The sequence below is a fragment of the Penicillium bovifimosum genome (genome assembly GCF_028826915.1).
Source record: "Penicillium bovifimosum strain IBT 22155 chromosome Unknown utg000005l_segment0_segment0, whole genome shotgun sequence".
Taxonomy (NCBI): domain Eukaryota; kingdom Fungi; phylum Ascomycota; class Eurotiomycetes; order Eurotiales; family Aspergillaceae; genus Penicillium; species Penicillium bovifimosum.
The window spans coordinates 1,429,119-1,451,962 of NW_026622714.1; the positions used below are offsets into that span (position 1 = coordinate 1,429,119).

The 22,844-nt window shown below is 53.0% G+C and overlaps 8 protein-coding genes across 8 annotated transcripts; 4 read left to right on the forward strand and 4 right to left on the reverse strand.

Moving 5' to 3' along the window:
• Nucleotides 1-392: 392 nt before the first annotated feature.
• N7515_005721 (beta-N-acetylhexosaminidase family protein) lies at nt 393-2,348 on the forward strand (the record flags this gene model as incomplete). Its single annotated transcript, XM_056666465.1, has 1 exon — nt 393-2,348. One exon carries the CDS (start codon nt 393-395, stop codon nt 2,346-2,348), a length of 1,956 nt encoding a protein of 651 aa, XP_056520061.1.
• Nucleotides 2,349-2,573: 225 nt separating this feature from the next.
• Nucleotides 2,574-4,470, reverse strand: N7515_005722 (cytochrome P450; the record flags this gene model as incomplete). Its single annotated transcript, XM_056666466.1, has 5 exons — nt 2,574-2,630; nt 2,685-3,779; nt 3,865-4,062; nt 4,132-4,356; nt 4,381-4,470. The coding sequence occupies 5 exons, from the start codon at nt 4,468-4,470 to the stop codon at nt 2,574-2,576; spliced, it is 1,665 nt and encodes a 554-aa protein (XP_056520062.1).
• A 332-nt stretch (nt 4,471-4,802) lies between these two features.
• Nucleotides 4,803-6,677, reverse strand: N7515_005723 (uncharacterized protein; the record flags this gene model as incomplete). Its single annotated transcript, XM_056666467.1, has 1 exon — nt 4,803-6,677. The coding sequence occupies one exon, from the start codon at nt 6,675-6,677 to the stop codon at nt 4,803-4,805; it is 1,875 nt and encodes a 624-aa protein (XP_056520063.1).
• Nucleotides 6,678-7,671: 994 nt separating this feature from the next.
• On the reverse strand, nt 7,672-9,805 carry vps27 (ESCRT-0 subunit protein VPS27; the record flags this gene model as incomplete). The annotated part of the gene is made up of 5 exons (XM_056666468.1): nt 7,672-8,267; nt 8,321-9,092; nt 9,153-9,434; nt 9,506-9,638; nt 9,738-9,805. 5 exons carry the CDS (start codon nt 9,803-9,805, stop codon nt 7,672-7,674), a joined length of 1,851 nt encoding a protein of 616 aa, XP_056520064.1.
• Nucleotides 9,806-10,203: 398 nt separating this feature from the next.
• N7515_005725 (putative ubiquitin C-terminal hydrolase) lies at nt 10,204-13,507 on the forward strand (the record flags this gene model as incomplete). The annotated part of the gene is made up of 2 exons (XM_056666469.1): nt 10,204-10,431; nt 10,484-13,507. 2 exons carry the CDS (start codon nt 10,204-10,206, stop codon nt 13,505-13,507), a joined length of 3,252 nt encoding a protein of 1,083 aa, XP_056520065.1.
• A 761-nt stretch (nt 13,508-14,268) lies between these two features.
• On the forward strand, nt 14,269-15,097 carry N7515_005726 (cytochrome b5-like heme/steroid binding domain-containing protein; the record flags this gene model as incomplete). The annotated part of the gene is made up of 3 exons (XM_056666470.1): nt 14,269-14,387; nt 14,651-14,777; nt 14,933-15,097. 3 exons carry the CDS (start codon nt 14,269-14,271, stop codon nt 15,095-15,097), a joined length of 411 nt encoding a protein of 136 aa, XP_056520066.1.
• An 878-nt stretch (nt 15,098-15,975) lies between these two features.
• Nucleotides 15,976-20,040, reverse strand: N7515_005727 (putative RNA binding effector protein Scp160; the record flags this gene model as incomplete). The annotated part of the gene is made up of 4 exons (XM_056666471.1): nt 15,976-16,955; nt 17,010-19,278; nt 19,337-19,584; nt 19,647-20,040. 4 exons carry the CDS (start codon nt 20,038-20,040, stop codon nt 15,976-15,978), a joined length of 3,891 nt encoding a protein of 1,296 aa, XP_056520067.1.
• Nucleotides 20,041-21,690: 1,650 nt separating this feature from the next.
• On the forward strand, nt 21,691-22,497 carry N7515_005728 (glutathione S-transferase family protein; the record flags this gene model as incomplete). Its single annotated transcript, XM_056666472.1, has 1 exon — nt 21,691-22,497. The coding sequence occupies one exon, from the start codon at nt 21,691-21,693 to the stop codon at nt 22,495-22,497; it is 807 nt and encodes a 268-aa protein (XP_056520068.1).
• Between the last annotated feature and the right edge of the window lie 347 nt (nt 22,498-22,844).

Below are 22,844 nucleotides of genomic sequence, written 5' to 3' on the forward strand. Positions count from 1 at the left end.
TTGTCCCGAGGTCCCGATATAAGATTGCGGGGATCCTGACCTTCTTCATCAATTCCCCTTCTCGAAGCTCCAAACCCCGCAGTCTGGTGTAGCGTCCCCAGGTTACACTCGCCTATAGCAAAGCTTAAGACGTTTTGCCAAGACGCTTAAAAGTTGGCGCGATTGATAGGCGGCATGGCTGATTCGTGGTATCAAGACCATTATCTGGAGATCGACAAGGTGGTACTTGCTAAGTTACTAGTATGCTCTTCCAAGGCACTGTAACTGGCTCTTTATAATGTAACCACTTCGGGCATATTCAAAGCGACTGCGGGTGGTTGTCAATCCTGCCAGTCTCCGAGAGTATATAGATCAACCTGAATGCGCCCCTGAAGATAGCGGTTCTTCACATCATGTTGTATCCTCATCGTACTATGCCCCTACGGGCCTTTTTCACTGCCCTTCTAATTCTTGCACCGGCCAGCGCCGCCCCCACTGGGCTCACTGGCCGTCAAGACAGCGGTGAAGTACCCGCAGTATGGCCAACTCCTCAAAATATCTCACTATCCGGAACGGAGGTCTCGCTCAAAGGCTCTGTGACAATCGTAACAGGCAGCGCCGCAGATGCCGCAACGATTGACGCAATCAAAACGATCGTGGTAGCCGCAGGCGGTACTGCCGTCGTCTCCACTGATCCTACATGCGACGGAACGCAGATCATCATCGGCACCGAGGAAGAGAACAGCCCTGCGGCAGCCGCAGCCAAAGCTCTTACCGGAGAGTCCGCCGATGGTCTCGCAGCCGACGGCTACGTGCTAGCCTCTGGCAAGTACGAGAACCAGCCGAGCATTGTGCTCAATGGCGTAGACGCGCGTGGTACATTTTACGCGTCACAGACTCTCCGTCAACTCCTCGACGGCCACCATGTTCCAGGCATTAGCGTGCGCGACTGGCCGCTCATGTCTATCCGCGGCTCGATCGAGGGCTTCTACGGCATTCCCTGGTCTCACCAGGCACGGCTGGATCAGTATGTTTTCTACGGACAGCACAAGATGAACACCTACATCTACACGCCCAAGGATGATCCGCTCCTCCGTGCCCAATGGCGAACCCTGTACGAGGGTGAAGCTTTAACGGAGCTCCAGGAGCTCGTAGATACTGCAAACGCCAACCATGTCGATTTCGTCTTTGCTCTTTCCCCGGGTTTGGATCTATGCTTCAGCTCTGACAAAGACTTCAACGCGACAATCGCGAAGTTCGATCAGATCCGGGATCTAGGCGTCTGCAGCTTCTACGTCGCTCTTGACGATATCCCTATTGAATTCCACTGCGACGAAGATACAGAGAAGTGGCCGCACACAGACGACTACCACTGGTTCGCCGATGCCCAGGCCTACTACCTGAACCGCATCCAGGAGGAATACATCGAGAAAAACAACCTGAAAGATCTCGAGACCGTCCCCACCAACTACGCCGGCAGCGAACCGGACCCATACAAGGAGGAATTCGGCACCCAGCTGGACAAGAAGATCCGCATCCAGTGGACCGGCGAGGGAGTCTTCAGCGATAATATCACAGTCGACAGCGTCCTCCAGGCCGACAAGACCTACGTTACTGACAAGCTCTATCTGTGGGATAACTTCCCGGTCAACGACGGCAATCGCGACCGTCTATTCCTCAACCCGCTTACCGGCCGTGCCGCCGATCTACACGAGCACCTCCTCGGCTTCACATCCAACCCAATGATACAGCCGTACGCTTCTCTGCCTGCCTTAGCCAATTACGCCGATTACACATGGAACGGACCGTCCTACGACGCCGCCAAGTCCATGGATGCTGTTCTCCAGGAGCTCGCTGGCAGCGACAGCGATGCCCACGATGCAGTCGCTGCATTCGCCGATCTCAACCAGAACTGGCCGTACCAGACCCCTACAACCAATGCCCCCAAGCTAAATGCAGACATTGATGCTTTCTGGGCTGCTCGCGAGGATTCCAATTCATCTGAAGACGGCACCGCGGCATTGCGTGATCGTCTTGAACTGCTCGCTACGCTGCCGGATGTTCTGCCTAAGATGGCTTTGAAGGGCTTTGCGACGGATGTTGCGCCGTGGGCGACTGTTGCGGCGCAGTGGGCTAATGCTTGTCAGCACTTGATTGCTATGCTTGAGGCGCTTGATGATGGTGATCAGACTACGGCTGATAGCGAGTATGAGTCTGCGCAGGAGTGGGTTGAGAAGACGAAGGCTAAGACTGTTGGTGATCGGAATGATCAGGGTGAGGATCTTCCGGATTCGATTGTTCCTGTTACTGGGGATGGTGCTTTTGATACGTTCGTTAAGGATGCTGTGGCCGTTTATAATGGAGAGTAGGGGTGAATAAGGGGTTTACGACGGGGTTGGTAGGAGTCGAAGATATCTACACTTATAGTATAAGCGTTAGACGAGCTCATCCAATGAATGCATTGATTCAACTACTTGAAGACTGTTGTAAGAATACTAGTTGAGCACCTCATGGTAGAATGAAGCCTCTTGCCATCTACACAGTCAGTGCTAGGCAAAGGTCCTTTTATCATTGACCTTAGTCTCCGCCATGAGCTACGAACGAACCTCCCATCGCACCGTGGCGGGCTGCATAGGCCGTGAAAAGAGAGACTATAATCAAGTCAGCCACACATTCGAATACCAAGCATAAAGAAGCAAAATCACCGAGTAATCCGTCTCCGGCACTCCCTCCCTCCCTTCAAGATTATAAAACCTGAACCTCCTAACCAACGTCGCAACAATAACCTCCAAATTCAAATACGCAAACTTCTCCCCAATACACCGATGTCTCCCCGCCCCAAAAGGCAAATAAGGACTCCTCGTCCCCTTGGAAACAACCCCATACCCATAATCAACCGTCTCACCCTCCCCATCCCCACCATCACTAGCACTAGCACTAATACCCTCCCTCTCCCACCGATGCGGATCCCACCGCAAAGGCTGGACAAAATACCTCTCATCCCTCGCCGTAACACCCGGCGAAGCAAGCAGCGTATGACCAACCGGAACAACAAACTCCGTGCCAGGCACAGCCATGGGATTCTTCACCTTCCGCATAAGCGTATGAATAGACGAGTGGATCCTGAGTGTCTCTTTAACAACATTCCTTAGCAGCGGCAACTTCTCCAAATCCGCATAGCGCAGCGGCGGCAGATCATCTCCCAAATTCTCTTTCTGTTCTGCGAACAACTCCTCCGCTATCTCCGGCTGCGAGGCGAGACGCAGGAGTATCCAGCAGCTTATCGAGGATGAAGAGTGTTGACCGGCCATTAGGCAAGTGATCATCATGTGAGCGATTTCCTTGTCTGGGATTGGAGTGCCGTCGCGGTAGATGCAGTTCATGAGATTGGTGATCATGTCTGGTTCTTGACTTTTCTTCTCGGATGGAGAGGAGGTAGAAGTGGCGCGCCGCGCTTTGATGATTGAGAGGTAGATTTCGCGCATTCGGGCGTGGGCTAGATCGCGTTTGCGGTTGTGTGGAAGCGGGAACCAGGGGAGGAGGAAATTTATTGGGGAGAAACCTAGGTCGAGGTCGTGGAAGAGGGAGGCGAAGTCGGAGGTTAGTTTTGAGCGGACTTCGATGCCTTGCAGGGTGCGGGCTGCTGTGTAGGTTGTTATTTCGGCCATTGTTGGGGTCAGGTCGAGGGTGCCGGATTGGCCTTTGAGGGATTGGGAGGTTTTTATGTAGGATTCTGTTTCGGAGGCGATTAAGGGGACGTAGGATTCTAGGGCTGTTTGGCTTAGGCCGTATTTGATGAACTGGGTTTGGGTTAACACGTCAGACTTTGGTATTTAGAAGTGTATGGTAGACTAGGCGATTGCAAAGTTGTAGATGAACACATACACGCTTTTGCTCCATTAGTTTGGAGTTTGGACAGTCGTAGACAACGTCAGACCCGAAGACGGGCGTTGTAAGTTTCCCGTAGACTTCTTCGGCGTTGACGTCCTTCAGCTTCCCGTTGAGGATGAACTCGTTGCCTTCAACGCCGAGATAGACGGTTGTCTTCTTGCCGAGGAGGATGAATGTGAAGATATCACCGTACTAGAGGTGTCTGTTAGTAGATATATTTCATCTCGTTAAGAGGTATAAAGAACCATGAGATATTGATACCTTTGCACGAGATGCGAAGAAAAACCGATATGGGTCCATGCCATAGGCAATTGTACTCCCGATGAAAGGGACCCAGTGGAAAACAACAGGTGGTTCCTTTTTGTTATAGAGGAAGAGCTGGCTGATCACATTGAGGACGATGGACACCAGAATGAGTCCGGTGGTATAGTATGCGATTCGCAGAAGCTGGCCTGCTACTAGAGGCACGAGGAGATTCATCTTGGTCTGATAATGATCTCAAGGAAACACTCGAGCATGAAGCATGGAAAGTGAAGTATGAGGCCGAGTACTTAGGGTTTTGTAGGGCAAATCAGGAGGCCGGGATTGGCCATTAATCATCAGGCCAGGCAGGTCAGGCCATGCGAGCAACGCCGGATGTCAACCCAGCCGAAGCATGAGCCACTCCTAGGCAGCCAATTTGTCTTTGAATCTACTGTAATGCGCTGGCAAGGGGCATGGGGACCGTGCAGTTTGAATTAAGTAGCATTTGTAAGTGATATCAACAGAATGCAATGCGAAAGGTGCAAAACGAACCGAGACAGATACATTATGTGCAATCTGGCCGCTGTAATGAGTCAAAGGAGAGAGAAGAAAAAGCAGATTGCCAACGCCAAACCGTGAAGCTAATCATCAAGAGCATGAAGGGGCTGGAAAGTGTGAATAATCGTAAATTAACCGTGGATGGCGACCTCTCGGCTCTCCCACATCCGGCGGATCAGCATATCGCTGTCACTCATCTGGAATCCCTGGGTGTTTTCACCCGAATCGCCCATGCCTTCGGCTGAGGTGGAGAGAATGCGATGAGACGGGTCATTAGACTTGGCATCCTGTGGGGCACTGGTAGGATCGCTGTTCGTGGCTGTATCTCCGGTGGAGATCGTATTACCCAATTGGGAACTAGATGCAGGGTTGGAGCTGAGACGATTGGGTCGTTTGTCTTGCTGAAGAAGGGGCAAGTGAGGTGCTGATTTGACTGCTTTACCGAGAACTGGTCCAGGTACCGCTTTGTTGACCTGGGCGAGGTGACGAAGACGAGCAAAGCTCTGGCCAGTAGGAGACTGGAAACGTCTCACGACCATCAATTCCAAAGATGTCCTCTCGTATGCCTTGCGAATATGACGGGTTTCGCTGTCGTGCCCTGCACCGCCAGCTCGACCCTCGCCGTTCACCCTGTTGGCATCATAAGTGCCAGCACCGGGGCGTGCGTGGCTAGCGCCGCTAAAATTTGCATCAACTCCAGACGGCGGAACTGTTGCAGCCACTCCATGAGTATCGGGAGGAGAGTTATTGAGAGTGGCGGTGCGCTGAAGCCAGAGTTTCTGTTGCGTGCGAGAAGGTAGTTCGGCCCCTCGCGGCCGTGCAGGAGATGAGGTCGGCTGAGTAGCCGCAGTATGAGGGGATGGTGGTGTTTGCGGGTGGTAATGGGGAAGGAACGAAGATGGGGTATTCGAGTCTGAATCGGTGCGAGAGGATGCCTGCATGCCGTTCTTATTCATAATGAACCTCGAGACACCACCTTCCATAGAGGATGAGGCGGCTTGGGGGTGAGAACCCGGCATGCTTGCCATGCTAGTTGTGGAGAATGTACGCCGGGCGTTGTCCTGGCCAGCAGCTAAGTTGAGAGATGCGCTACTACGCGATGCAGGGTTGAGATTCTTGGCTTCTGGCTTCACCATGGCCGAAATCGAAGACATGGCGGGGGGTGCTTTAGTCGAATGCGAAGGGCTTAGGAGGCGGGTTGCGATGTCTCCGTGTTCCGTGTGCTGTGTCGACTTGTCGGTCTCAACTTCCGAGTCGTGTTGTTCATCCTCCTCGTCCTCGTCCTCGTCTAGTTCACTACGCTCTCGGGCAAACTTGTTGGTAATCGACTCGGGAAGACTGGTCGCTCGAGGCGCTTGTGGATAGGGCCGCTTCACAAAGGTAAGGTGGTCGACAAGGACGGTGCCGTTGTCCGCGCTAGGATTTAGTGGTGCCACAGAGTTGCGTCTCGTACTTTCGGGCGACTGTGTTGTATCTTCCCATTCAGCTTCGTCCGTTTCATCATCAGCCAGCTCAAAGCCGACCGTCTTCTTCTTTGCAGCGCTGGTGGCCGGTCGGTCGGTCACCAACGCCTTTTTCCCGAGTGCGTATGGATTCCGATGCAACGCAGGAGTGGAATTGTTTCTTTTCATGGAAAGGTCGGTTCGACGGTCATGCACGGCGTTATCCCAGTGGATGCGGGTGCTGTCCTTGGGGCTGGCCACTGGCGTTGCGGGGGCTGACTTCTTGCGCTGATGATGCCGCCCAGCGGTCTCGAGACCTAGTTGTGATCGCTGGAATTTATTGAAGGTTTTGCCAGTTGAGGGGTTGCGGTGATGATTGCGGTGACCGCCAACGACATGGGCGCGGTGAGGCTTGTGATGCACGGGTGCCTTCTGCGTGTGAGACTGCGACAGGTCGTTAGGATTGGCAGCGCGCGTGACCACCGCATGGGAGGACACAGCACGTCGACCGAGACCGGGGCGCTTGACGGGGGAGGAGGTGTTCGAAGTATTAGAATTAGGCATGGTGGTAAGCGAGAAAGCTTCCAGAGCCACAGGCGGTTAATCAGCTGTGCTGGAGCATAGAATGTGGGGATTGGCCGAGGCAAGTCGATCGAAGAGGTCTCACAGCAGGTCGGAGAGCATGCAGGCAAAAAATGACGACTCAATAGTTGGACACCGGGTTACACCAGTCAAAGCCACCATTAAGCATTAACAAAGCGAAAAAAATCAAATGAACGAGAGAACAGAGAGGGATATCCAAGATATTCAGGCGAATTGGTGAAGTGAGGAAGAAAGAGGTTGGTTTCGCTGTCTTCGGCGATTAAGCGGGTACGCAATACCGTTACCGGCCTCAGGCCGACAACGCTTCCTTTGCCACCAAAAGAATACAAATGGAAAGCCTAGTCCAGTGGCCTGGACCTTTTTACTACTTTGTCTTTGTTACGTTCGTCTATCCAGCTAAAAGTTGGTGAAAGCCACACTTGAAAAGCATCTGGGGTATTGGAAATCCGGCTAAAGAGACGTCAATGAAGCTACACCCTATCATCCTACTAAATAGAGCACGAAATGGATCGAGGCGAGTGCAGCTATACGCATGGGGTAGGTTTCCGTGTATACTTGAGATTTCTGCATTCATCCGCTCCAAGTTACACATTCAATCTACTAGACGTCTTCAGGTATCACCAAAGGGGAAAATAGATAGAGATAAAGTAGAAAAGGAAAGCCACAGAAAACGCCCACATGATGAGACATGTACCAACGCTATAGGTCAATCAGATTCTCCTCCACTGGCTGTGGTGCTTTCTGATAAGGCGGTTGACTTGGAGTCTCGGATGCGTACGTCCCAGATGGTCCATTCATTGGTGGGTACCCGGATGGAGCGTGAGGTTGTTGAGGATGGGACTGCGGCGGGTAATAATAGGACTGAGATGGACCGGTTGCTTGCTGATGAGGTGACGGCGCAATAGATGGTACAGAATGACCAGATGATTGCCCATACCCGGTGGGTGTGTGCTGCTCAGGGGGAGGGAGAAGGACCGGGGGGCGCATTGGCATGATATTGAGAATCCCGGCGCATTATAGGAGACGGCTGGTATGGGTGTGCCGTACTAGGTGATTGGGCTGAATCTGATTCATGCGGTCCTGCATAATATTGGCCAGGAGCACTTGGTACCGGAGCAGTGGTATATTGGTTTGGAACGGGGTTGCTGGGTGGGGGTGATCCAAGAGAAGGGTATGGGTTTCCACCCCATGTGTGACTGTGAGGTTCATTCATCGGACCTCCGTATTGGCCCTGCGGTGGGTAAGAGGGATTCTGGACAGCGCTGGGACTTCCGGGGAATCCATCGGCATTCGGCTGGTGAGATGCATACATGGTAGTAGATGGGCGAGAGTTGTCTATTTGATTTCCATAATAGAAATTCTCGGCTCCGGCCTTGAGATCGGGAGCGTGACCGGAGAACCCTGGCTGAAGATTGGGATACGGTGCCGCCCCCGGAACAGCTCCGTGGCCAAGAGTGTGGTGCGAATAGGCATTGGTCAGACGCTCTTCCAGCATGCGATCGTAATAACGTACAACCGAAGAGAGCTTGGCATGGAGATCTAACAAAGTGTCTGTGGCTATTAGCTTGCCGTCTCGTACAACGGGCGAAGAAAGCAGAACTTACCATGCTTGCTCATGGTCTCCCCATAGCTTCGAGCCAGCTTTGGTCGAAGTGCACCAATGCTTTCATATAGCTCTTGGATCTGCGGCTCTCTAAGAATTGTACCCGGAGGTTGATGCTGGAGCCGATCTACCAGTGTGGAGAAAAGGTGAATATTCTCAGCCTCAACTGGGGTCAGTTCGTATGGATTTTTTGGCAGTGCAACTGGCGTGCTAGAGGCATCGCGAAGCGTAGATCCCGAGCTAGGAACATTTTTCAATGCGGCAGCATGGTTTTGTTTATGTTGCTCCATGTCACGCAGCGACGCTTCAATCGCAGCCTTGAGATCTGCATCTTCCTCATCCACAACTTCCGGCCCAGAGGCAGCCTTAGTTGGTTTTGGAGCGTTACCTGTCTGGGGCACAAACCCTGAGGAACCTCTTCCCTCAGCTTCATCAAGACTCATTTGCAAAGCTCGACGCAAGTCCTCATCAAAACCTGTATCTGCTTTAGCAGCACGAGGCTCCATTGTATTGGACTTGCTAATGGAGTTATTTTTGAACGCGGACCGATCTGAGATCCCGGGTGGTGCAAATGACCGAGAGGTCAATTTGGCGTGACACCCGTCATCTACCCTGACTGGCTGCAAGATTCCAAGATGCGGTAGGGGAATAGTCTTGCTTGAACACTGAGCGTCGAAAACATTGCCGCAGTTCCGGCAGTGGTGTTTTCGATTCATGAAACTGAAAGGAGTTCGGCAGCGCATGCATACATCGGAGTCGATCCACTCTGGGGGCTATGATGGAGTCACAGATCAGTTTCTGCTTCAGCGCGAAGCCTTTGGGGGCATACTTACAGCGCTACTCTCTAACATACTGCCACTCATTTCTGTCTTTGGGGGGAACTGGTATCCTTCGCCTTGTAGTTTGCGATATGTCTCCCCCAGATACGTCAAGTCCATGCGGCCCTGTGCAGCCATGGCCCAGTTCTGAATAAGCTCCAACATCTTCCCCTGGACGTCGGCGTTTAGGGGGGCTCCTTCGGATTTCAGCAGCGAGACAAGATTATCCATGAATTCGCGAGAGGCGATTTCGGCAAGGAAGTGAGTGCCTCCGTTTTTAACACACGTATCGGTCAACTGGAGGTGCGGGGTGTGCTTATCAGTACTTGTTTCGAACATATGATACATATTTGGAAAGCAATGCTCACCTTTAATGTCGCCAGTTGGATGTTGGGATTTCTATTCTCGAGTCGTCGTTTCAAAGATCTCATTCCGTCTTTGGGCTGCACGCTCTTTGACCTGATCATGTCTGATATCTCGAGGTTGAGAGCAATGTCTTCCCTAGGGGTATGTCAGCCACCTATTCATAATCCCAAACGAGCACGAGGCGCCTGCGCATAAAGGTGTAGGCAGAGACATAACGCGGTAATTAGCACTTACAGGGAGGAAGCTGTCGCCCGCTCGATTTGCTCATCGAGCGGCGACGTTGAAGAGAACCAGCCTGCCATCGTGAAGGCGAAACACCTAGCTTGCGTACAAGATTCAAAAGAAGCGCAAGCACACCGACGTTGCAGGTAGCCAAGACACTTAAATGCAACAAAAATGGAGACCAGGCTGATGCGTTGGACGACGAGCTTCCAGGCACCCCGATAATAGTGACTAAGCCCCTGGCGTCATAGGTGGAGGGCGGTGAAGTACTGTCATCTGATTACCCCAGAGCCATCCCGCATCGCGTTCCTGGATCTGTCCTCTTTAATCTGGTCTTTCGTTGCTTGTATTTGTTTATTTCAATTTGGATTGTTCCAGGCGAACTGGCTTTGCAACTAGACTTGCTCTTCTCTCTTTTAGCTCCCATATTCTGGACATAATCATGCGCTAAGTTCGCGCGTCGCTGCCTGGATCTATCATGACCTCCGAGGCGGCGACTTTGCCATCTCTTCCGAACATACTACCCTGGGAGGATAACCGACATCCTTGCGGCCCTAGAGACATCATGCATGCCAGCGGACAGATCCGCGAGCCGGATTCATATACAAAGGGCCACTCTCCCACCCCACCAAGGCGACCTCGATTTCCGAATATCAAAGACCTGCAGGATCAGGCGGCTGCACTAAATGTTAACGAGACCACGCCGGTATGTGTTGCTGCCTGGAAACTGTGCGGGTGATCTCTAACAGTCATCATAGCTCCCTGACCTCCTGGCAACGGCTGCCGATGCAATTGAAAAGGCCAAGAAACTTCTTAATGACAACTACACCGATAAAGCCTACGTGCAGTACCTTCGTGCCTCCGAGATTACTGTCAACCTGATTCCTCATCATTCGGACTATCGAAACATCAGCCAACATTCTGAGCGGTATAAGGAGTTTGCCGATCTGTTGAAAGCGGTGCGGTCCAAACAAGGCACCATGGATTCGATCAAGCATGATATTATCGAAGATAATCTAGCTAGTGGCATGCAGCCAACTGGTGCGTTTACGCCAACGTCTCTAGAACGAGTTTCTGTTGCACCGAGGGGTCGTGAGAATCGACAGTCAGCAACAAACTTGACCAGAATGCCAAGCCCGACGCAGTATCAGAGCAACCCTCAGCCTTCCGTTGATTCACCGAAATTTTCTAGTCCCCCAGATGACATGCTTGCGCAGCGTTTCGCCAAACTCAAGGCATCTCCTCCCAATCAAGGGTTGGGATCGAGTACTGCTGGACCGGGCAGCACGACGGTGGGATCTGCAAGGCAGACCCCACTTCATCCGTCGAACATCCCCTCCGGCGCAAGCAATTCCCCACCGCCAAGGCGTCCGTTAGGGCCTCGCGGAATGGGAGCTTCGTCGAATGTGCCAACCATTCCACAAAAATTACCTCTCAACACATCATTGCCTCGTGCCCCAGACCCGGCTTATAGCCCTGTCTTCACCGTGCCATCAAAGCCAACATCGAACCCGCCGCGAACTTCAATGGAAAGCAACCGCTCGAGCAATCCAAGATACTCGCAATTCAGCAACTCCCCTCGCGTTAGTCCCAATCGGGAGGACAACCCTTACCGGTCTATGACGCCTAATGGCTTGAACCCGGCACGAGAAACGCGAAGCAATTCACCGGATCTGCCCTATAGCACAACGATTACTGCCCAGAGCCTGCTTGAAAATCTGCGAAAATTCAACGTGCTATTGATTGATGTTCGACCTCGAGAGCAGTATGACAATGGCCATGTATATGCAAAATCCATTATTTGCATAGAGCCGGTGATTCTGAAAGAGAACGTATCCGCGGAAGAACTAGAGGAACGTTTGGTTGTTTCACCTGAGCATGAGCAAGCATTATTTGAAAAACGGAACGAGTATGACCTTGTGGTGTACTACGATCAAAGTACCGCTTCCGTGAGCTATCTCGCCGGCTCACCAGTGGGGACGTCGGCGCCCCATTTGCGAGCACTTCATGATACCCTTTATGAGTTTAATGCCTACAAGCCATTGAAGGCTGGGCGACCTCCTGCTCTTCTGCTTGGTGGGTTGGATGCATGGATCGATCTTTTAGGGCAACAATCCTTGGCCACATCATCGACCGCTGCGGCCATGAGTTCTCTACAGGCACGAAAGCCGGTTGCCCGACCTGGTCGGCCTTTGGGCCGAGTGCCTACAATGGCTAGTGCGAATTCAAGCCTGGAAATTCGGAAGAGACGACTCCGCGAGTTCACTCCTCTGAACTCAAAGGAATTGTCCGAGTGGATGGAGAAATCGAAGACCGAGGAGATTGACCCGAGAACGTATACCGAAGAGGAACCACTATCGGAAGAGCCCGAGGAAACTGAGCCAGAGCCCCCAAGTCCCTTTGTCCATACATATGAGGCTTTCCTGCGTCGTTTCCCCGAACCACAAGATGTCCAGCAGTCCATGTCTCATGCGACTCCTCGTCCTCCCTCTGCTCCTGCTCCGAATTACGCTGCGCATATGCCATCAGCCCCTTCTCGGCCACCTCCTGCTGTGCCCCGTCCAAGCTATAGCGGTGTTTCCGACAATCGAAATACTCAACCCCATCTTGAACGACAGAATTCGGCGAATCGAACAGCCTTATATACTCCTAGCTTCCGCCTCGATCGCCTCAAGCTTCCGCGGACTGGCCTGACCAATTTTGGCGTTACGTGCTACATGAATGCCACCATCCAATGTCTCAACGCCACGATCTCGTTAAGCAGGTTCTTCATCGATAACCGGTTTCGCCACTATGTACAAAAGAATTGGAAGGGATCTCAGGGCGTTATGCCCGGGCTGTATGCGAATCTGATCCGATCGCTTTGGAAGAACGACGTGGAAGTCATCATGCCCACTTCGTTCCGGAATTTCTGTGGACGTCTGAATCGAGAATGGGCCATTGACCGCCAGCAAGATGCCAAGGAATTTTTCGACTTTGTGGTGGATTGCCTCCACGAAGATCTCAATATCAATTGGCAGCGCACGCCGCTCCGACCTTTGACCTTCTCGGAGGAGATGCAACGAGAACGGATGGCGATGACGAAGGTTTCCAAAATCGAATGGGACCGATATTCTCATCGCGAGGAATCATTTATCTCCTCCTTGTTTGCCGGACAACATGCCAGCCGACTGCGCTGCACGACCTGCAAACAAACATCCACTACCTACGAAGCGTTTTACAGCATCAGCGTTGAGATTCCCCCGACGGGTGCCGGTGATATCTACCAGTGCCTCCGCAGCTACTGCCAGGAGGAGATGCTGAGTGGTGACGAAGTCTGGAAGTGCCCGTACTGTAAATGCAAGCGAATGGCGACCAAGCAGATCATCATTACCCGCGCCCCCCAGATCCTCGTCGTCCATTTCAAGCGGTTCTCCGCCTCCAAGACCCAGAGCGCCCGCAAGATCCACACTCCGATTGACTTCCCCCTGCACGGGCTACGAATGGACGACTTTGTGATCCCCTACCCTTTGCCTCCGCCTCCGGAGCCCGGGGTGGCGCCCATGACGGGTGCCACAGTTCCACCATTCACCTACGATGCCTTTGCGGTATTGCGGCACATTGGCTCCTCCATGGGCAGCGGACACTACATCTCCCTGGTCCGCGATCCGGAGCGACAGTGCTGGCGGAAATTTGACGATGAACGGGCAACCGATTTCCAGCCGCGGAATCTTCGGGAGCGGGATCGGCTACAGAACGAGCAGGCGTATATTGTGTTTTATGAGCGAGTTCCAGCGAAATGAGCGTTTTTCTTTAGCATGACTGCATGATTACCATAAATGGGGTTGGTTTGGGTATATTACTACCTTAGATAGTCTGAATGACATGTCTGTCTGATCTTCAAAGATCCCGACGTGCTATCCGTTGACCGAGGTAACTAACCAGGCAGTTGACAGCATGACAGCAGTTGACAGGAGTACAGGTAAGGAATGAATTATAATCATGCAATCGTGCAAATACTGTGTATACACATGGCGATGTTTCTACTGTGATACCATTTAAGGCCAGATCTCCCGAGGTCCAACCTAATAAGCAGCCCCTGATTCGCCGGAGAATCTCCAAATCGCTATCAACGAGATATGTTACAACCAGGTCACAGGTGTAGACAGAGTAGATTTAATTGGTAGAGCCTGTAGATTGCTGAATGTCTCTCCAATAGTGAAAATGGCCACCTTAACCGACAATCCCCGCTAGAAAGTGGTCTTTTCCTTCCCCCGGATGTCATTCACGGCATCACGAATCGCCGGTACCTGGCCCCCACACAAGCCCCGGCCCTTCTTTTTCTTTTCCCTGACTCAATTTGATCTTCACATCCTATCTCTCTCTCTCTCTCCTCTCTTTGCTATTTCTTGGACTTCCAGTTCTTAATTCTGTAAGTCTCGCCTCCAATAATATCTCCCCAACATTTCTCATTTTCCCCTATCGCAAACACCTCAACAAATCCCCTCACTTCTCCCCAATCCTTGTCCTACATCTAACAACCGCAACCTCAGATACCTTCATCATGTCTGCCACTCAAGAACTCACCTTCGCGGAGATCGCCAAGCACAACACCAAGAAGGATCTCTACCTGATCGTCAACGAGAAGGTCTACGACTGCAGCAGCTTCGTCGATGAGCACCCGTACGTTATCCCTCCATAAACCACCGAATGGATCCCTATACCCAATACAATACCCGGAGTCAATGAAGACATACCCTGTCCGCACAGCGAGAGAGGGAACGGGAGCAGAAAAACAAGACGGTGGATAAGGAGGGAGAAAAAAAAAACACCAAAACATCAAAACAAGCTACAGATTAAACCTGCTCCTCTCGCATCGCCAACACCCTCAAACCACCACAATCACAGAAACAGAAAACATCCAGAACCAAGCTAACAAATCCCAGTGGTGGCGAGGAAGTCCTCCTAGACGTCGGCGGCCAAGACAGCACCGAAGCCTTCGAAGACGTCGGCCACAGCGACGAGGCCCGCGAGATCCTCGAGGGTCTGCTCGTCGGTACCGTCAAGCGTCTGGTACGTGGCCCTGGCTGATTCTTTCCATTTGCCTAAAACCCCCATTCCCATTCCCATTCCCATTCCCTATTGTTACACCACCTCGGCCCCCCCCAACCACGCACGCGCAATATCACATGCACCATAAACCGATCAAGACTAACAACCCAAAACAGCCCGGTGACCCCGCCCCCAAGTCCGTCGCCACCCCCAGCACCGACTCCTCCACCTCCACCTCTACCTCCGGCTTCGGCGTCGGCCTCTACGCCGTCATCCTCCTCGGCGGTGCCCTCGCTTACGGCGCTTACAACTACCTCCAGGCCCAGCAGGCTCAGCAGTAAAAGCTGTGCTTTAGATGTTTTGTTTTGTTTGGACTGAGAAAGTTGGAATGCGGAACTGAGAATTATTTAGATGGTTTTGGAACCAGTTCATGCGAGGATTCTTTCCACTGGAAGTTTTATGGCTAAAAGAGCAGAGAGATAAGAGCAAGAGCGTTCTTTTTTTTTACCTTTTTACCTTTTTTTGAGAGTCTTATGAGTTTATATGCTCGGTTTTTATTACACTTTATCTATGGATGTGTTGTTGGTATAGCCTTATTGGATTTATTTTTTCTTGTGTGGGTTGTGGTGCATTGGATATAGACATGAACATGTAGAAATTAATGTACGCAGTAACTAGTTACTACACAGTATGTATTTCCACAGTAGCTCATCAACAGTGGAGTGATGATAATAGGCCAGATACTGTGTAACTGGGCAGTGGGCACCGGCTCGGGCAGTCCCGGGGGAATGATTTACTTCTTTTGGGGCGACGATCCGATCCGTCTGTTCTGCGGGGAATTGTCCTTGAGCTTAAGGGAATTCCTATACTAGACTTGGCTGTTTAAAGACTTTTGATCCTGCTCTTTCTATAGGTAAATAGTTCCATTGGATGGCACCTTCTGTACTAGTAGATGTACTACATGTACTAGACAAGCTACACAAGAGAACGTGAGAAACATGAAAAAGCTGAATTGAGAAAGCTTTTAGAGAAAAAACCAATATTCATGAACGTAGATACCAAAATAATAGAAAACAAAGAATCGAAGAGTTAAAAACTCAAGGTAAGAAAATAGAAAACACGGTTCCCGCTCGCTCGCAACAAAAGTAGAGAGAAGGGGGAAAAAGGTATGCGTTGAACAAGTGCGGGTTACTCAAGGAAAGCGAGATTATCGCAATCCTCAACGCGACGAACCACGAAGACCGTTCTGCACAGCCTCCAGAATCATCTCCTTAGCTTTTTCGATACCGGCAGAGCTACCGCGGATCTGGATTGCCTCGCCGAGAGCCTGGTCCTTGGGCACGGTGATGCGGCACCCGGTCTTCTGGCGGATAGCGTTGATCTGGCTGCCGCCCTGGCCGACGACGAAGCGGTAGGTCTTTGGGTCAGGCAGGATGAGGTAGCCGGTGGCGGACTGCTGGGTTGCGGCTGTGAGGGCCTTCTCGACGACGGCGCGGGCCTTGGCGACGTTCTCGGGAGTACCGGTGAGGACCCAGGGGAAGGGGGTGGAGGCGGCGTCCTCGGCGATGTTGTCGACGACGGACCAGGAGTAGGCGTCGGAGGTGGTGTTGGGATCGTCGATGATGAGGGGCATGTCGGTGCCTTCGGGCTTACGGCGAGTGTCTTCGGTGGCGGAGGGGGCAGAAACGGGCAGGGGCTGGCCGGCGTGGTCGACGGTGACTTGGTGGTCGTTGCGCAGGCGACGGAAGATTTGACCGTTGTCGGCGATAGCGTGGTGCAAGTGGCTGGGGACCTCGATCGTCTCGGCGTGCTGCTCCTTCAGCATGGACTTGAGGTGCTCCTTGGCGCTCTCCACGGCGCTGCTGGGGCCCTTGAGCTTGACATCGGTGCGGCCAGAGCCCTGCTTGGGGATATCCATAGTCACGTTGAACTTGGACTCAATGCCCCGGCGGGTATCGCCGCCGCGGCCGATTAGCATGCGGTGCTGCGCGGTGGGGACGTCGATGACCTCCGTGATTTGGTCCTGGCGTTCCTTCACGAACTCATCGATTGCGGTGATGATGTTGTCAACAACCTTGCCGTTGCCCTCGAGACGGATGGTTGATTCGGTGCTCTCGGGACGGGGGAAGCGAACCATTCGGGCGGCGCTGCCGTCAGTCGGGCCACCAGCTTCGGTGACGATCTTGCGGATGTTGGCACCTATGTGAAAGTCAGTAACTGGAAATGAAAGATCACGTTGGGGCTAAAACGTACCGCCTCCGCCAATCAAAGCCTTGTGGTACTTCTTATCAACCTCAATAGTCTTGGTAACCGTAGCATCGAACTCGCTAGCCCGCTGCTGCAGAATCTTCTTTGCCTCCGCAACTTGCTGCTTAGTACCCTTAACGCGAATCTCCACGCGGCCCGATGCATCCGGCGCATCGCTAGCGTTGGGAACATCGATCTGGGCACCGGTATCAGCACGAAGCTTGTCCATCTCACGGCCGCGCTGGCCGATCAACGATGCGATCTGGCTCTGGGCCACAGAGACGGAGGCAGAGTGACCGTGCTCAATGACATACTGCAGCAAGCTGAGGATCTCGTCACGAGCAGAGTCGGCGCCCTTGCTGGGACCCTTGATAAGAACCTCATCAGGAGCCTGCTGAGTCCGCTGGGGGCGAGCACCAGCATCGCTGCTGGTCTCAGTCTCGTCGTTGGAAGCAGTTGCGCGAGGGAACTGGACGCGAACGGAGTATCGGGTCTCGAGACGGTTGACCTGGTTTCCACGCTGGCCAATCAGCTCACGGTGGTATTGGGCAGGAACCTTGAGGATGTGGGTGGTCTCATCCTCCAACTTCTTCGCCATGTTCATGATGCGCATGCGGGTAGCATCCGCCTTAGCCTTTGGCCCCTTGACCTCGACCTTGCCGTTCTCCACCTTGATGTCCACGTCGAACTCCTCGCGAAGCTTGTTGATGTTCTCACCACGCTTGCCAATCAGGAAGTTAGCGTACTTTTGGGGGAAGTCGAAGCTGATGGTGTAACCACGCTCCAGGTCATCCTGCTCCTGCTCCACGACGAAAGCTTCAAGCTTCTGGATAAGTTCAGCAACCTGGGCCGAGGGACCCCGGAGAGAAATCTCGCACTTAGCGCCCTTTGCTTCACCAATGATAGCACGAACGGGGATGCTCTCCTGGCCCTTGGCCTCCTGCTCGCGAGCAATGAACTTGCGTGCCTTCTCCTGGTACTTAGCCGGGATGGAAGCCGATTTAGAAACAATGTCCTGCTGGTCACCCAGGCTGCGCAAGAGGAAGTCCTGAGCCTCTTGCAGACTCTTCTCGAAGGCTGCGATATCTGCGGGAGATGGGCGCTGTCTGGGGACCTCGAAATGGGAGGCCGTGGCGGATGGACCCTCGTAAACGAGGACGACCTCAGGGGAGTTGATGTCATCGGGAATCATCAGGTGGACGCCATAGTCACCCTGAAGGGTGCTGGCGCTTCGGTCCCGCAGGTACTGGTGGAAGTATGGGTCCACAGGAACGTGACGAAGTCTGGAAGGCGGGAGAGCCTGGACCAGGCTCATGATATCGGAACGGGCACGGATAGTGTTCTTGCCGTCACGGGAGTACACCTCCCAAGTGACGGGCCCGCCCACGCTGGGAGGAAGCGCGATGTGAGCATCATAGGCCTTTTCGAGTTCCTTAATGACCTGGCGGCGACGAAGGTACTGGGAGAGAGCGCTGGCGTGGGCGTGAGGACCGGCGGGCGCAGAGGGGTGCTGGCGAGACAAATCGATGCTAGCCATCTGCATGCTGGTGGCGAGATCCATCGCATGCTCGATACCAGCCTCAATCTGGTCGAGGGGACCGGTGATAGTCAAGAACTCACTATCGTCCGAGGGAGGGGGCAAGACAATCGCACATCCAGTCTGTGCAACAAATTGGTGCAGCGCATCGGCCTCGTTGCCCAGAATGAACTGGTGCTGACCACGGTTGATCGCCAGCTGGCGCAGGGTAAGCCGTTGGCGCAACTGCGCAGCCAATCGCTCAATCTCGGCACGAGCCTCCTGGGCGGCAGCCCGTTCGCCAGAGATCAGAATGTGCTTATCAGGCACAGCCACGAACTGGACCTGGCCAGGGTTGGCCTCCGGGGGAGGGGGCTGGGTCGACCAGGTATCATAACGAGGAACTTTGATCTGGGCCTTCGTGCGCTCCTCCAGGGCCCGCACATTGGCGTCGTGAGCACCCGCAATGAAGGGGAAGAACTCAGGAGGAACAGTCTTCAATCGGAAGCTCATGTTCGAGCCGCGCTCCTTGACGATAGCCTCGATCTCGCGGCGGGCCATCTCCGCAGACACGGCATCTCCCTCAATCACAATGTCAATGGTATCATCGTCGTCATCGTCAGCTCCGGCAGCGTTGGCGTCGGCACGGGGCACCTGCACACGGGCACCGGTGCGGGTTTGAATATCCTGCACAACGGCACCTTGACGGCCAATGATGTGAGCGCGCGCGGAGGTAGGAACGGGAACACGGACGGATTGCTATTGAGACGAATGGGTTAGTCTGGAGAATCTGTTTGCGCACTTCCAGTCCACGTACCTTGGATCCGACCTGTTGAGCCACCTCACGGAGAGCCTGGCGCACTGCGTCCACGGAACCCTTTCCTTCGAATATTATTGACCCACCAGGGCCGCCGCGCATATCAACGTTGGCCTTGGATCTGCGGGAAATGTCGCGAAGAATGTCGCGGAGGGGCTTCCTCAATTCTCCGCGGGGTTGCATCTGAGAAGGGGCTAGGCGCAGCTGCTCCATGTGCTTCCCGGGCAGGGCCATGATACGAGGAATCTCTGTTTCTGCGGTGTCAGCAATATCCCCAAAACCTTTGCGAACTCCAGAATGCTCTACGTACCCATTGGCTTTGCGGGTGATCCATTTGTGGCAGCCGCAGTCGCGGAAGGCTTCTTCGCACCCCACGTAGCGGCCGCGGGGGCAGTAGGCTTGGGACCACTGCCCAAAGCTGGGAACAATTCCTCGGATTGCACATCAAAGGCGGGGGCCTTTTTAGTGGCGGGCTTAGGAATGGGGGATGGGGAGGCAGTTTGGGCGGGTGTAGGCTCGGGAGTGTTGGCATCTACAAGGAGAGGCTCAACTGGCTGCGCGGCGGAGGGAGGAAGGTGTTTGACATCCTCCTCATCCACAACTTCCTCCACCGTGGGCTTGTGCACCTCGTCGCGGGCGTGCTGCTGCTCCAACATAGCGGCGAGAGATCCGCCATTGGCAGGGGTAGACGTTTCAGCGGACATTGCGAATGATAAAAAGTCGACGTTAGATCCGGGTTGGAGAAAGTTGGTAGATATGCACAAGATCCTGCAATCAAGACTGGTCCGGGTCAGTATGCAATATCGGCGGATCAGGACCGATCACTGTCATCTGATAGTGTAGGATTCAGAGGAAACCACGTGCGGTAGAGCTTACAAGTGACAGAATATTGCTCCTCAGGGTTAATTGAGGATGTATAGCCTTTGCTTCAGGAGAATGGGAGATGCCGAGGGAAATGCAATGCAATGGCAATTTGGACTGGGAAGCGTGGGAATAGAAGAGAAGAACAGGGGCTCAAAGAGAGGAGCCACCTGGAAAGAAAGTGAGAAAAGCGAGAGAGGGAGAGAGGGAGGCGGAGAGTGAGGAAAAGGTGAAGGTCGAGAACCCCGGACAACGGCGCGAGAGTACACAAGTGAAAAGGCCAGCTCGAGTCTCCGGGGAAGTTTTCTCCGAGTCCGTCCCTACGCTTCGCATCAACACTTGTCGTTTTGACACTCTTTTTTATTCAATTGAATTGAATCTTTCTGCCAGAGTATCTTAACCTGGTAGAATTGATCGTGATCAGCTTGTTTTCACATTAAAAACCACGTGCACATGCTACAGCCGGACTTCAACGTACAGTGCTCCGATCGCATGATACAGATAATTAAGCCGATCAGGTCAATGGATCTTTGGTGGATAGGAAATTGTCTTTGTTCTCTATATAATTTTTATATCAATCATTCCGGCAGTCATTGTATTTCGCCTCGCACGTGGCCAATACTGTGGCCAAGTATTAATTGTCCACCACGTCACTGTGGCTACAGAAGCATCTCAAACATAATTCGGAACGATCACTGAAAGCATTGGCATCAATCAGCCAAAGAACAGTTTCATCAAGAACCATAATAGGTAACAAGCATCTATCACATTATTCACGGCGAAGCGAACAGAAGATCCCATGTCGGATCGGCTGTGGCCGATCCGATGCCAGAATGTTCTCCCGTAAAGCTTAGCGGCAAATGGCCTTCCTTCTTGGCAGCTTTATTGTGTACGAACTACGAAGGACGAAGGTAGTCTAGAGACTTTATACACAACCATCTTGTCCCCATCTGCAGCCTGCTTGTCAGACCAGGACAGGGGGTTCTAAGCTTCTGAGGCAGTTTATCAGGTACTAACAGCAGTTACAGCACCAAGGTACTATGCCTTAATCATCGGGCTGCCGGCTATTCACCCAGGCGGCCAGGCCGTGTGGGTATGGAGCTGACCAGGCCGCCTAAGGCCTCCCATGGGGCATGGGCGCATGCTAAGTTAGGACTGGGGTGCTATGTTAACCAATTGACCGCGTCCCTCGCCCCCAATATGTAGGTTTCAGGTGGTGTGGGTGTCAAATGGGATGGTTTCCATCCTTCGATTGTCGCGGCGCTGACCCCGGGATGGCCCAGGCCGTGTGGGGACGGTGTGGAGTGTTCCCTTCAGATATCGTGACGGTCACACGGTGTGGCCTGATGAGGGGCTCCCTCGCACTACCTCGTGCACTTCATAAATAGTCTCCTCAGTCCTCACTACCTCCCAGCTATTCTCAAACAGACGAACATTCTCCCCCAAAGACACGATATCCAACCTACGATAACATCCCCCTTCCACGATCCACCATGTCGACCCCAATCACCTTCTACGACATCGCAACCAAACCCCCAGTAGAAAAAACCTGCTGCTCCCCAAACCCCTGGAAAACCCGCCTAGCCCTGAACTTCAAAAACCTCCCCTACACAACAAAATGGGTCCCACTGCCCGACATCACGAAAGTCCGCACCAGCCTTAACATGCCCGCCTGCCGCAAATTCGCCGACGGCACAGACTTCTACACCCTCCCCATAATCGAGGATACCGCAACGAACTCCACAATCGGAGACTCCTTCGACATCGCTGCCTACCTACAAAGAACATACCCAGACTCAGGCGCAGACCTGTTCCCCGCACAGAAACTCGATTACGTCTTCAATTGCGGTCCCGCGGCCATACCGTTGACCGAGTGTCGCGAGAGCGAATACCCCGAATACGCGAAGTTCAATGTGAACGTCGACGCGGCCTTTACGGCACATGTCCTGCTGGCGATTGGCAGGTTCCCGTTTGACCCTGCGACTGCTGAGGTCAGTAAGGCGGAGTTTGTGCGGCGTGCGGGTCTGTCGCGTTGGGAGGACTTTAATGTTACTGGTGAGGCGAGAGAGAAGGTGAAGGAGTCATTTAGGGAGGCGTTGGGTGGTCTGGCGAAGATTTTCAAGGATGGTGGGCCTTTCGTACTTGGGAACAGAGCTAGCTATGCGGATTTGATTATAGGTGGGTGGCTGCGGATGTTCCATTCGACGATGCCCGAGGGTGAATGGGAGGAAGTGAGAGCTTGGCATGGAGGGCTATTTGGGCGGCTGTATGATGCTTTGGAGGTATATGCGAAGGTGTGAAAGAGGATGTTGGTTTCAAGGACATAGGACGAGATAATCAAGCTCTAATCAGATTTTAAGATCTGACACGTATTCGGAGAAGGAAGAGCCTTGATTTCTACTCATCTTCATCAAAATTGCACGCTATAACTATAGTGCTTTCGTCCAATGCTACGCCTTCGCCTAAAAGGCACCCTCTAACTTTCTCGGTCCAGATTCCAGAAATAAGAACTGGAAAGCCGAGGCGATGGTCTCTCAATGTTAAGTGCAGTCACTCCGACATGCCGTTTAGCTTTGTCAGTTCGGTGACATTCCTCCATGCACGGTGTTACCGGCTGGATTGTGGACACGGAGACATGTAGCGATAC